This window comes from Glycine max, chromosome 6, assembly GCF_000004515.6.
Source record: "Glycine max cultivar Williams 82 chromosome 6, Glycine_max_v4.0, whole genome shotgun sequence".
NCBI lineage: Eukaryota > Viridiplantae > Streptophyta > Magnoliopsida > Fabales > Fabaceae > Glycine > Glycine max.
This window is the reverse complement of record NC_038242.2, coordinates 1,972,360-1,987,152: the sequence shown is the minus strand read 5'-3', so window position 1 is coordinate 1,987,152 and position 14,793 is coordinate 1,972,360. Positions and strand designations below refer to the sequence as shown.

Below are 14,793 nucleotides of genomic sequence, written 5' to 3'. Positions count from 1 at the left end.
AATTTCGTTGTTACCCGTTGAACTCCATTCATGGGATCACCAATCACACGGAGACGGGTGTCCATTGTTGTAACTAAATAATGGGCTTTAATCTCATTCCCCTCGACAACTCAAATACTTGTTGACATGTCAACCTTTTTGTAAGCGGATCCGCAATATTATTTTTTGACCTGACAAAGTCAAGAGAAACGACATCATGAGAAATCAAATTTCTTATAGACTTATGTCTCACTCTTAAGTGTCTTATTTTTTCATTAAAATTTTGCTTGTCACTTTAGATATAGCAATTTGACTATCACAATGAATTGGAATTGGAGGTATACGCTTATTTAAGAATGACAAATAACATAATACATTTTTAAGAAATTCAGCCTCACTAGTAGCGGTATTTAAAGCAATAATTTTTGCTTTCATGTAAAATAATAATTTGTCTAGTAAATTTTCATGATACTACACAACCATCTAAAGCAAAGACATAATCACTCGTCAATTTTATTTCATCAAGATCAGAACTTCAATTTTGTATCACTAAATCCCTCAATTACTTTCTAATCTACCAATTGCATATGCAATATCAGACAAGCCTAGAGAAGTTTGTCAAATGCAATCAAGAACCATACTTTGAGAATATTTATGTGAAGAAAATCCTTTACTCAAATTTTTCTTTAACTTGATGGATGAGTCATAAGGAGTAAAAACATGTTTCGCATCAAAATAATTAAAATTCTTTAATATATAGCTTTTCAACATAATAAGATTGGGTAAAAAAACCATACCATCATTTTTCTCTATAAGCTTAATACCCAAAATCACATCTACACAACCAAGGCTTTTCATATCAAAATTTCTAGACAAGAAAGACTCCACATCATTTATGAATTGCATATTACTACCAAATATCAATATTTCATCCACATACAAACATAAAATGACACGTTCATTATTATTAAATTGTTTCACATACACACATTTATCACTATCATTAATTTGAAAATCATACAAAAGAATAACTTAATCAAACTTTTGTGTCAATGCTTTGGAGCTTGTTTCAAACCATACAAAGATTTAACAATTTATTTTTCAAGAAAAAATATTTTCAAAGAAAGTCACATCTCTAGACTCCATAATAGTACCATTAGAAATTTCAGATACTTCTGAATTAATAACTAAGAATCTATAAGTAGTATTATGTAAAAAATATCCAACAAAATATAATTAATATTTTTTTTCAATTTTCCTTTTCTTATTAATAGGGATATTAACCTTTACTAGACACCCCCACACTTTAAGATATTTCAAATTTGGTTCTCTTTTTCTCTATAGCTCATAAAGATTTTTTTGTTTTGTTTATAAGGTACTCTTTTAAAAATACGACATGCAAAATATAAAGTTTCACCAAAGTGTTTATTTTATTATTTTTGTGTGTTATATTTTTACAGGCTTATCTTTTATCAATGAGTTATAAATAAAGAGACAATCAGTCAACATGTAACAACAAAATACTTGCAGTAGTAATAATAACGTTAAACAATAAAAATTAAAAACCAAACAACAAATGTCCTGATTTTAAATACTTGTGTTCACAGGATCATTTGACTAAGTAAAATATAACTTCATAAGGCAGGAATGAAAGTAGTGAGATGCTTTTAGTTTTTTTTTTTTCACACAAACTAATTCTAAAAGCATTTTATCTTAACCAAAAATACAATTGACAAAGAAAATATTTTTCAACAATCTCATACGTACTAATGTAAAATTTCAGGAAATAAATAATATAATAAAAACATTTTTAATGGAACATCATGCATTGTGTTTTCATCCATTAATTTTTCATGCTTACTAGAAAGGAACTTAATCATATCCATTATAGATATTTTGATACAACATCATGCTATTGCAGAAAAGACTATGTAAGAAGAAAGTATAAAACATTTTTCTCTCTAAAACACTTTTCTCTCTAAGACTGTTGGAAAATAAAATAAAAAATGAAAGAAAATAAATACGAAAAAGATGCATAGTCTTGAATTAAATAACAAAATAACAGTAGCAAAATAAATTTAATTTTCATCACATAAATAATGCATTATATCATACAATGAGCACAAAGAAAAAATTAAATCAAGGGAAAGAATTAAATAGCCTGGGTTGAAGCGCGTAAACGCTATCCTTAGAGAGAAAACGCCCTCACTGCACGGGTAAGAAATTCTGATTGCGCTCCTCTCCCAAGATACGACAACCCGTTGGTTCCGATCTTGTGCAGCGAAAGGATCCTCGAACCTTATGAACACCAATGTTCTTATTCTCAAGAAATAAATTATTTTATAAGAGAAGATATAAAAAAATTTGGGAGAAAAAGATGAGACTGTTGTTCTGTCATGTTTTTAGAAATGAGAAAAGATAATATATAGACACAGATCACCTTAAGCATGACCGTTGAAAATATGACCGTTGGAAACTAACATACAGTTGTCAAAACAAATCTAATAAAATAGTTTAACTCATTAAAACAAAATCTTAAGAAAATCTAAAATAAATATTTTTATTTTATAAGATGGAATTAATATATATTTATAAATTTTAAATTAAAACACAAATATTTACCGACATCACTACGAATCAGATCAGCTAAACAAACTCCCTCAATCCTAGAACCTTTGTATGATCAAACCACCACATGTTGCGTCTCCTGGATTACCCCTAGAAACTCCATATGTGTTATAGTTTTTATTATGTGACCAGCAATTTCACATAATTTCAAATGGAGTTTTCGATTAATGCTGATTTCAATATATATCCGAAACTTGTGTTCATTTCAAGATTTTAACGATGCGTACAAGGGAAAGTGGACACCTATAATGTAAATTTTGAGACCTAATATATTTTGAGGTTCAGAGAAGCATGTTATCTAACTACCTTTATTGGTTAAAAGATAGCCAAAACAGTTCAAATTTTCTATTTTATATATATATTGAACATAGGAAATAAACAGAGTAACACTTGATTGTTAATTTTTCAGAGCCAAACGAAAAGCAAATCATGTTCATTTTTTTCTTTTTGTTAAACTTTTGTGTTATTAAAAAAATGCACTTCAAATTATATATTTAGTCAAAGCTTATTAGTGATTAAAGAATAGTAACCATCTTGTGTGTATGTATAGATATAGAAAGAGACCACCTTACACATCGATACAATTTATTATTATTATTATTATTCATTTTTTATAACATTTGGCACGAATAATTTGAGTAATATTTAATTATAATTTAAGGGTACATTGATAAAAATTATATTTTTATATAAAATTATTAATGGTGTAAAAGTGAGTATAATTTATACTTGTGTAAGTTTATCCTTTATCGTATATTGAATTAATGCTATTTTTTTCTTTCACTTATCAAGTAAGTTGAAAATCATCACATTTTCTACTATTTTTTCTTCTTTTTTTTTCTTTTCTTTTTCTTTCCTTTTTTCCCGATCAGAACAAAATATTAACGAATTCAAACACTATAAGTGAGTTTATGATCTCTTTCTCTTCATCAATTTTTCCTTTCCTCCTCCTTTTCAACAACTACTCGTTCTCTCATTTTTACCTCATTTTCTCACCACCTCCCTGTAAAGTTGATAACTAAAGTTAGAGGTGAGTTTCCATTCTTTTATTTTTCTTACTCACGCGTCCAATCATCTAATACTCCTACGCCCACATAACAATCTTTGTTATCACCAAATGGGCGTGTGTTTTGGGACTTTGAGCAATGAGTGTTACGTAATAGAAAAATTAAAAATTTATAAATTTTATGCATTTTTTAAAATCCTAACTCCTCTAGATAAATCTACCCCCTATTTTTCATGGATGGTATTCAAAGCCACCTGCAATCTTTTTTTGATAGTTCTTGAAAGGGATTAGGCTAGTTTTATATTTTTTTTTCAAATAAACTTTGATTTCAACATATTTTTTTATGATTACGGGCAATTAAAAAAAATAGTTCTTCATTTTATGATTTGATTTATTTTAAATTTCATTAATTTAATGAAGTTGTTATTGAGTTATACTACTATTAGTTTGGACGAAAGCTTGTGAGGCTATTCCTCCTTCTTGTCTACTTTGTCATTCTCTAATTTCTTTTAGGTTCACATGCTGTTGAGTGTCAGGCTCATAGGATTCCTTGATCTACCTAGGGGATTTATAACATTGTTTTTGGCAGGACTTTACTTCTAGCGAGGGCTACTGTCTCATTAACTTTGACATGACTATCACGCTAACTTATTTAAAAGTTCATTTTACAATAAAACTTGAAAATAAGACATTAATGTATCATTCAATAAATTTACTATCATAACTTTATATACGTCTATATGTTTATTATTTAAAAGTAAACAAACATGTAATTTTAGTAAATCATAAAAGATTAATATAATGAAATACGTACAAAAATATATTATTTATATTTATTTAAATAGGTTGGTCGATTATGTTTAAAAAACTTTTTGAATGATCAAAGCTTGGACTTTTTAAATTAAATATGTCTTTGTAAAAGCCTGGCTTGACTTGATATGATTTAGGCTAGGTCGAAGTGTCTGTCCTATTTCAAAATCCTATTTTCTGTATATAACTATAGTTGATAATTTGGGTTGTTCGGCTTGGTTTTGTTGGGCTAGAGTGTGAAACAAGACAGTTGGGTTACACCAAATTTGCAAGTTTGATGGCCCAATTATCCTTATGTCAAGTAGGCCGATGAGACTATTCAGTCCTAATAAAAAAATAAAACATATTTAACATACAAAATTCTAAAAGAAATATATAAATTTATAAATAAAAAATGGGTTAGACCAACCGAGCCTCTCTTTTTGTTCGGACATGAATTTTATGAGTCTAACTAGGCCTATTGAGCCAATTAAATATGACACAAAATGTCCACTCTCTTTATAATATTCTTTTTATCCAATTCATGAAAAATAAGAAAGTTAATTTGTTATTTGCTGTGAATTGGATAGAAAAGATCTTATAAAGAGAGTCGTATTTTTTTTTAAAGTCAATTTAGTTAATAAAATTAATTTTGTTTGCAATATATTTAAATTAACATTTTCTAAATTACTCTTAAAATTATTAAGACTCATCTTCTCATTTATTTTACCTAATTATTTTCATCTATTTATAAATTAATATATAACTAAATTATCCTAATCTTCACAAGAAAGAGAAAGAGTTTATCTTATTACTAATTTATTTTAGTAATTTTTTATCCAATTAATTAACATGCATCAGTTATTTTTCTTAGTACTCACAAACGAGAAGGAGAATTACCTTATTAATTTATTTAGTAAAATATTATAGAATAATTAATAATATTCTGATAAAAAAATTAACTAATATAAAACAATTTAAAATAAATCTTATAAAAAGAAACAAATTTCTGAAAAAAGGATTAGAGGTACTGAGGTAGTGCTTGTTTTCCGTCAATCTATTAGGCTGCTAACATGAACAAAGCATTAATTTTGCGCGTGCTACAAGACAGTAGTACTTGATTTGATTTTTTTTTCTATTAATAGTTAATAATGAGTTGAAATAAAATAGAAAAAAATTAACATTTACGCTACCTTCGAAATCAATCAGAGTTTAAAAAAGTGAAAAAAAATATAAAGAGTAAAGCGAGAGGGACAAATTCTGACGGTAAAAGAAAAAGAAAATCTGCAGACAACGACAGAGCGAGCAGAGGCAAATCTAAATCGCCACATAATAATAATGATTTGTTTCCCTTTTTAATATTTCAATATCCAATATCCATTAATAATAATATTTAGATGAATAATCAAAAGTTGGGTTGTTGCTACTCTCTCTTTATTAGGGAGCACTCACTTCTTCTCACTCGGTAAAATTGAATTAGGGTTTCATTTTCTTCTTCTTCACCCCACTGTCACTGCGCAAACCCAGTTCTCCCCTTACCCCCTCTCCCTTGCTCCTGATCTTTTCCCGCGCTTCCTTTACCCTGATTTTGAATACTAGCCGTTGGATCTGCCATTTTTATTTTTTTTACCGTTGCTCTCGCCGGAGTGAACGGGAAATGTCTGCGTCCGAAGCGGAGAAGAAGGTCGAGGAGGAAGAGAAGAACCAAGAGGTCAAAGGGGGAGAACTCTTGTTCTGCGGTGCCACGTGTTGGGATATCATTGGTCGTCGCAAAGGCGCCGTCGACGGTAACCTCGTCTCTCCCTCGCGCCTACGTCCTCTCGTCGGCGTCGATATTCGCTACGTCGCCTCCGGCTGCGGTAACTTTTTTAAAAAAATAATTGTTTATTTGTTTTTTATATTCACTTCTTTTTTTTAGTTATTCTGTTGTGTTATGGGTTATGTGTTTTGAAGTGTGTTATCGTTGGTGTGAATGCAGTGTCTTGTCATTGCGTGGCATTGGACGTTGAAGGGCGTTGTTATACATGGGGACGAAATGAGGTATAACTGTGAAGCTTATACACACTTAACACTGATTTTTTTGAGTTTTAAATTGTTGTAGTTTTGACTCTAATTCGTGGGATTTGTTGTGCAGAAAGGGCAACTGGGTCATGGAGATACCATTCAGCGTGACAGACCAACTGTTGTGTCTGAACTTTCTAAGTGAGTTAATGATTTGTTGTGGGTGTATGCTGTTTCGGTTTTCACCAGCTTCTTTTGCCTTTGTTGGCCATGAACATTGTGCTTCCTTGTTTGGTGTTTTGTGTGTGTGTGTGTCAGCAAGAGTATATGCTCAGTCTTTTATCGTGTATGGTATCTGTTTGGCTTCTGGGGTTATCAATGGTCTGTAAAAGTTCTTAGCGTGTTTGTCTATTATGAAGAAGCAACAATTGTAAAAGTTGTTGCTTTTGGTTGATTGTCTGTTTGGTGATTTGCCAATGGATAAAACAGATTTGCTCTTTAATTTTTCTCTTTGATTTTGTATTGGATGTTGATTTTGACGTTTGTCTTTCTCTAACTTTTTCAGCTTAAGGGTTAATTTTGTATGAATTTGTAGTCTGTTCTGTCATTGTTCCTTGTAACGCTAAATTTCTTTGATATTTAAATTGAAGATACAAAATTGTCAAAGCTGGATCAGGGAGGAGCCATACGGTGGTTGTTACGGAGGATGGAAATTCCCTAGCATTTGGATGGAACAAACATGGACAGCTAGGTTCTGGTTCTGTGAGAAATGGTATGCTTGTTTTCAGTGTATCTGTAAAAATCGGCAATTTCTGCTAATGCATTTTTAATGACAGTGTTTGCTTGAATGGTAGTGTGATCCATGTTTTTTCTTGGGCCTTTTTTGGATATTTATGAGTTTAATAGATGTATAGAATTGAATGGAGTAAAGCTTGTCGTTATTCGGGTATTTGATGATGGAACAGAGTAAACCTTGTCGTTATTCGGGTATGCAAAGTTGAAATGGAGTAAAGCTGGTTGTTATTCGGGTATTCAATGATGAAATGGAGTAAAGCTGGTTGTTATTCGGGTATTCGATGATGGAATGGAGAAACATTTCCCTTCCCCTATTTGGAAATTCCAGTTAGCATTATTAATATTGGACTGGATTGGCTGGTCCAATCGGTTTGACCAGAAACTGGACATGTGTCCAGTCTGGACTCCCCTCGGAATTGAAAATGCATCCACCCGCTTGACATGGTTAAAACTGAGCTAAAACCGGTGACCCGAATTGAATTGGAACAACTGAGATATTCACACTGTCAATAAATTGCATGTTGTCCAATGCTTGCTCGTCCAATCATGCTTGACAACTCATGCTGGTCAAGTTTGCAGCTCATCCAATCAGACTTTTGGGCTCATTGTCCAAGGTGGTTTCACACAGTCCAGTGTGTTAATTTGCACAAATATTGAATTTTGTGTGCTGCAGGAGAGTCACATGGGAGGCATAAAGGAGTTGGAATTTGCAATAGAAACGGGGGATAGTCGGACAGGAGTCACGTAAATTGATAATGAAATAATTTTGCATGGATGCTTTAAAAAATTAACTACAACATCAAAGCTTATCATTATTACTTATGTAACAAATATATTTTATGTAGTTATTTTCATATAAAATTAAAATTTTTAATATATACCAATTTTATTCTTCCAATTTTCCCTGATTTGAAATCACTAAAGCAAAAAATAGATATATCTTTTTTTCAAATAAATACCCACGTCACAAGTTGGGAAGCAGTTGTGCACTGCAAATGCAAACTTTGAAGTGCTTAGAAGAAAGTAGCAAATTGCACACTGAAACATGGGGGAAAGGATGGAGTGCACTGCTGAAGCTTCAGTACCAAATCTTGAACTTGTAGAGCTTAAAAACAGAAGCCTAACACTTTCATTCTACATCCACTTGCTCTCTTTCTTGCTCATCAAAATCGTGGTTTTTTATCCCTTGAAAAAGGGATTAAGGGATAAAAATATAATTTTGTAGAATATAAATTGGTTTCTCCTCTTAATTTCGTACTTTTGTTTATGAACAATAAGGATTGCTTTATCTCATAGAGAATGACAATTTGATTTTCTTCCATGCTTTGTCTTGTGCAGAAATTGAGTCATCACCTGTTCGCTGTCTTGTGTCTGATGTAAAACATACTGCTTGTGGCGGTGACTTCACTGTCTGGTTATCTTCCGTTGAAGGAGCTTCTATACTGTATGGTTTCTGGATAAAGATTGCATTCAGTTTTCTTGATTCTCGGTCCACGGGCATGAATATTTTGTTCTTGCTTGGGATGCAGACATGCTGTGGTTGCTGAATTTCAAGTTTTTCTTTTGCTTTGATTTCCAGGACTGCTGGGCTTCCACAGTATGGGCAGCTTGGGCATGGAACAGATAATGAGGTATGCTAAAGGAAGATGTGTCATGTCTTTGTTGTCCCAAGATGTGTGAGTGTCCATATTTTAATTTAAACTCATGGGATGCAGGATACTGTATTCTAGTGGTTGTATATGATCTATTATCTTCAGATTTAAAGGCCAGTTGACCAGAAGCTGTGTGCTTGGGGCCATTTAGGTACCATTGAGCTCATAATGGTTGCCAGGGTTTAACAAATCTTACTATTACTATGATGATTGAATTTTGACTTATATTTGCCTGTGGCTATGGCAGGCATATGTTTTAACATAGTGTTCTTTAGTGCTGATATCTTTCCCTTGGTTTCAGTGCATCAAATTAACCACTTATGTTTTCTTCAATAATTATTTCAGTATACTCAGTTTAAGAAAATATTTGCAAGTTTTAAAATAATATTATTGGATTCAATATTTTAACTTTCAGCAGACTAGATATTTATGCATGCTGTTGGTTGTCTGGATTTTATGAATTTTAAGGCCTTGATTCCTTAGTCTTACTCCTAGTGTAAATAATCTTTAATATCTACTTCCTCCCTTGCTAATGATTTGGTTTTCTTAATTGTTTATCTCTTACCAGTGAATAAATTTGTTTTATGTGCTGGATATTCTTTCCTTCTTTGAAAAAACAGAATAGAAATTTATTTAACATTTGTTTTTTTTGAAGAAAAAAAAAACTACCAATGATTATAGGCATGCCTAAAAATTGTTATAGTTGCAGATTAAGAAACATCAAATGAGAATTATAGAATAATGGACATGAAGGTTTAAACTAATTAGTAATTGTAAAATAATTAATCAAGTTCTGTATTATACTTTTACTAATGTTATTTGTCTTGTGAATCATGTCCCACTTGTTCTCCAGTTACCATCTGTGGCTGGAGTTTTACTCGATCATCTCAGTAAGTTTCATGCATTGTAGAGAAGAAACTCCATGCCAATATGAATTATGAGGATTATATAACGATTGAAATAATAATAGGTCTTTATTTTTCTTCAAGAACAAGTTAATTTTGTCACAGATAATATAACTAAATAAAAAGTTGTTCTCCAAAATTGACCTTGGTTTGGATATGCTATTAATTTTTAACCCATGCTTTGTCTGCCTGAAAATTCAAACTTTTTTTTTTCAATTACATTTGATTCCACTTGCTGTAATATACATTCACATGCATGGGGTCGTGAAGAATAGAAAGCTTTACCTTTACCTAATTTTGCATGTACCTGCAGTATAATTCCAAAGACAGCTCTGTGAGGTTGGTTTATGAACCCCAGCCACGTCCTCGAGCAATTGCTGCTCTTGCTGGGGAAACAATTGTTAAAGTGGCATGTGGAACAAATCACACAGGTGGTTGTTATTCCTTGCTTGATCTTGGTTATATGATCTTATTTACTATTTTTCCTTAATGTTTTTGTTTTTGGATTTTTAGTGGCTGTGGATAAGAATGGCTTTGTCTACACGTGAGTAATCCGCTAGTCTCCTACTTCAATGTTTTACTTCCCTGAGTAAAGTTATAAGTGTTGATTACTTGGGTGTTGGGTGTGCAGGTGGGGTTTTGGTGGTTATGGAAGGTCAGTGCTTAATTCAACATTGGGTTGGCAATGCTTTGTGAACTCCCAATAGACTGCAAATATCAGATAATTTTTATTCAAATTGGTTTTTAATATCTGGTCCCTACTCCCTGTGTTCAAAATTGGTTCTGTAGGCTAGGACATAGGGAGCAGAAGGATGAGTGGGTCCCACGCCGTGTTGAAGTTTTTCAAAATAGAAATGTTTTGCCGCCTGATTCAGTCATATCAGCTGGTTCTGTGAATTCTTCATGTACTGCAGGTATGCCTCACACCCATGTTCTCCGACCCCTTCTTTTAGTAAAATAAATTACACACTGACATTATGTACCTCCTTCATAGCTGTTATTATGTTGCTTGCTTCCTTTTTGGTAATGCGTGTTATACTGTTATTAACTGATGATATTGATAGCATGATCTTTTATCAAGTGTCAAACCCATGCTCTTACGTTACTAATATTGCTTCCTTTTTTATGCATAATAAAATGGACAAGCAATGTGAACATGGGTTAGTTACTAATGTTGATAGCATGTATTTTACTATACATCTTACGTTACCAATTTCCTGTATATTAAAAAGAATCAAGAAAAATATTTGAAGGGGATGTATATGAAAATGAAAACTTCTGTTAGTATTTCTTTAGTGGTTAGTTCATGGTTTGTTAAAAGAGTCCAACCTCAGGAGTCTTTGCACCTGTTGCTAAGGCTCTCCCTTTTATTGATGTATTTTTTATCTTTACACAAGGGAATCAAAAGTCCCATTAACTTTAGGAACAGTTAATTCAATTTATGCTACTGGTTGTACTGACCAAGGATATGATGTTAAGTATTAGCTTTGCTGGCTTTTCCCATGTACAAGATTTCTGCACTCTTTTCAAGCCTCAATTGATCATTATATGACTTATGACTTACAAGTTACAACAATTCAACACCTTTCTTAGTATTTCTAGTTAAAATATTATAATTTATCTCTGATCTGAACAATCCCTATTTAAATTATGATTTTGGTTGCTTATTTCCACAAAATGGATTTTGGTTTCAGTTTCAGTGCTGGTTCTTTTTTCATTTCAGGTGGAGGGCAGTTGTATATGTGGGGAAAATTAAAGAACACTGGTGATGACTGGATGTATCCGAAGCCTCTAATGGATTTAAGGTTGTATACTTGTACTTTATTCCATGGTTTGAATGATAATTCTTGGTTATAAATAATTTCTTGATAAGTTATATTTTCCTCCGACTCTTTTACTTGATGTTGATCAAAGTATTCCATGTTTACTTTGGTAAATAGTGGTTGGAATCTACGATGCATGGATTCAGGCAATATGCACCATTTTGTTGGGGCTGATTCCTCTTGCATAAGTTGGGGACTTGCTCAGAATGGAGAGCTGGGATATGGACCTACTGGACAGAAGTAGGTGTATGCAACTCTTTTTTGGAGTGAATAGGATTGGGGAGTAATCTTTAATTATTTGTGTTGCCTTGATTTTCTTATTTTCTAATCCGGTTTGCACTTGCTCATTAGGTCTTCAGCTGTACCCAAGAAGGTGGATTTACTTGAGGGTATGCATGTAATAAGGTAGGTAGCAAACATCACCCTTTTTTTCCATTTTATCTTGCCTGCCATTTTGTGGATGTTGCAATGTATTCCATTTTCCACCCTGAATGTCAAGTAGTTTCTTTGGTCTCAGTTTGTTTTTGGTAGCCAAAATTTGGCATTGGTTAAGAAGTTATGCTTTGATGCCATGAATATTATTAATAAACAAAAGTTCTTTAGAAATGATGTGATATCTTTTTTATATTGCTATCTATATGAATTAGCAAAATGAGAAATGATCTAAATATTTTCTTATTTTCTAACAGTGTTGCTTGTGGTATGGGTCATTCCATGGTTATTGTTGATAGAGCAAATGTTGCTGATCGACTTGACCAGGTAGCTCTTAAATTTTACCTACTATTATCCTAGGAATTCATTAGCTCATGTTTATTGTATCAAGTTCTCAAAAGGATTTAACAAGGTCTGCTATATTTTTGGCTATATTTATGCTTCTTGTAGCAAAAATCATCAAATTCCAATGGGTTTTGTCTTGAGCTATTTATGTGTTGAATATGACAGGAACCAGTAGATTCTTTGTAATAGGGTTTCGTTTTTGTTCTCAATTTCTATATCTATCTGTTGAATATTATGAATAGATTTAGAGAAGCTGTGAGTTTTGTCTAGTTTTGTAGATATTTTCATGTAGTAAATTTACATCTAGTTATTTTTTTGCTATATATATATATATAGGTTGTTTTTTTCACTCCTATTTGTATCTCTAAAATGTTATCTGTCATACTCGTATGTCCTCTTCACTTCACATGTCCCATGTAGTTTACTTTATCTATTGCATTTTATTTTATGATATGATGTATGCAATACCTAATGTCTCCTTTAACTGCAGCTTGATATATATGATGGGAAAGCTGTTGGTGAAGGTATGCTACTTATTATAAATTCAAATTAGTTTTAGGCTATACTGTACAATCTGTACAAATTGCAAAATGCACAAGTGTGTATCATTTTGTGGCTGTTTTGAGTGGGGTGGGGTGGAATCCTGATCCATCTTCAGTTGACTGTTCAAAAGGCTTTAACAGTCTGGTAGGAGTCTGAACTGGTGCTAATTTCATTGTTCTCTGGCTGCAGGTAATGAGGCCGTAAACACAACTCCAGTGCCTAAGCAGGCTGCGAAAAAGGGTGCAAAAGGAGCTGCTGACAATTCGAAGAAGAGGAAACAATTGAAAGATTCATCTGAGTCAGAGGAGGAAGAGGATGCTGAAGAAAGTGAGGATAGTGAGGATGAAATTAATGGTGAGGTTGAGGCAAAAAGGCCTCGTAGTTCTGGTAAAGGCCGAGGTAAGGCTCCGAAAAAGGCGGGGGCCAAGGGAAAAGGCGCTAAGGAAAAAGGTTCTGGCCGTGGACGGGGTGGGACTGCTGCAAATAAAAGCAGTTCTAAATCTCCTCAGGTGAAAACTGGTAAGAGAGGAAGACCCCGTAAGTCATAACTTAGTTTTTTGTTGGAAATTTTGTTCTCTATATGCCTAGAGAATTCCAGCGTGTAATTCATTGGCCGGTAATTATACCTTGTGTTTCGGTGTTATTATAATTTGATCCCGCTAACTATTTAATGCAAATTTTTTAGAAACATGTTAAATTTGCTGACTGTTTTAAGACGCATGGCAAGAATTGCCCGCTTGTTATAATTTTTTGTAAGGGGATGCTTTTATGGCTTCAGTTTTCCTAATGCCTCTGGATTTGCCCCCTCTATCTTTTATTTTTACCTTAATCTTTTGTTATGCTAACTTGGTGGGATGCTTGCTGATTAAGTTTGAGGCGGATTATGTCGTTTTAATTCTTTTAATCCATTTTTGTATTATGCTCAAGTGTGAGCTTTGGCGCATTGGACGGATAGACAAGTTCAATTCTTAAAAAGAGCCTATTGCAGTGCTGTGGATATGGGCATCTACCCTTTCACCTCTTCGTTTGAGTTGCATCTCAAGTGAGTTGGGTTTCCCAGTTGAGCCTCATGTAATTAATTATAAACGGCTCTAAAGCACATTAAAAGATATAAATGTTACTTTTTTGTAAAAAAAATTGTTAGAAAACAATTTTTTATTCTAGTTCTAACCAGTATTACGTGGAGCCATTGTTGCACTTTTAAAAGTTCGGAAATCTTAATTTATTCAACTATTTACAATGAGATTGCCTGTAAAAGAAAGTGAAAGCAAAGCAAAGCAAAGATCGAAGTGTAAAATATTTTAAAGGCAATTTCTAATAAGCCCAAAAAAATCCATAACTAAAAAAAAATTAAACATTTTAAAGCACTCGATTGATATTATATAAATTAATACCAGAGAATATTTTCTAAAAGAAAATATTACCTTGATAAATTTAACATTTATTTTTTTAATTATTATAACTTCAAACTTTTTTTAATTATTATTCTTGTCCCATGATAAATCTTGATCATAAATACATTGGTGTTATAATCGGTCTTCTGCAGGAGTAATACTGTTTCTGGACAATTTTTTTACTGCTGAGTATTTCCTTTTGTAGCTAATATATATCTAAAATCTTTGGGTCTAAAATGATGAAGATCCTCAGGTTTCCTAGAGTTAATTGAAATCCATGATTTAAGTAATTACTATAACTAACAATTTATTTGTGTGCTTAAGCTTAATTTAGTTCATTTTGGAGAAAGCGACCTGAGTTTCTAGTTTCGGTCCACAATGACTTCGTGTAATCCAACTGTTTTGATAAAAAAAAAAATGCTGTAAAACCTAATCAACACTAAAAAAATGTTAAAAACCAGCCGAAATGTGGTGTCAAGGATGGCCTTAATCAACACAATT

General features: G+C 32.4%; 1 protein-coding gene across 1 annotated transcript; it reads left to right on the top strand.

Moving 5' to 3' along the window:
• The first annotated feature begins 5,810 nt into the window (after window positions 1–5,810).
• Window positions 5,811–13,685, top strand: LOC100802977 (protein RCC2). Its single transcript, XM_006581119.4, has 16 exons — window positions 5,811–6,261; window positions 6,381–6,442; window positions 6,537–6,604; window positions 7,054–7,175; window positions 8,537–8,642; window positions 8,778–8,829; window positions 10,069–10,186; window positions 10,269–10,299; window positions 10,387–10,410; window positions 10,545–10,669; window positions 11,479–11,560; window positions 11,696–11,818; window positions 11,930–11,983; window positions 12,268–12,337; window positions 12,846–12,879; window positions 13,088–13,685. The coding sequence occupies exons 1-16, from the start codon at window positions 6,060–6,062 to the stop codon at window positions 13,444–13,446; spliced, it is 1,632 nt and encodes a 543-aa protein (XP_006581182.1). The 5' UTR covers window positions 5,811–6,059; the 3' UTR covers window positions 13,447–13,685.
• Window positions 13,686–14,793: the final 1,108 nt, after the last annotated feature.

Excerpts from the sequence above, each read along its gene's own strand:
- LOC100802977 (XM_006581119.4), top strand. The coding sequence starts at position 6,060 with ATGTCTGCGTCCGAAGCGGAGAAGAAGGTCGAGGAGGAAGAGAAGAAC. Across the intron at positions 6,605-7,053 it reads GTTGTGTCTGAACTTTCTAA|ATACAAAATTGTCAAAGCTG; the intron begins GTGAGTTAATGA and ends TTTAAATTGAAG. Across the intron at positions 8,830-10,068 it reads GGCATGGAACAGATAATGAG|TATAATTCCAAAGACAGCTC; the intron begins GTATGCTAAAGG and ends ATGTACCTGCAG.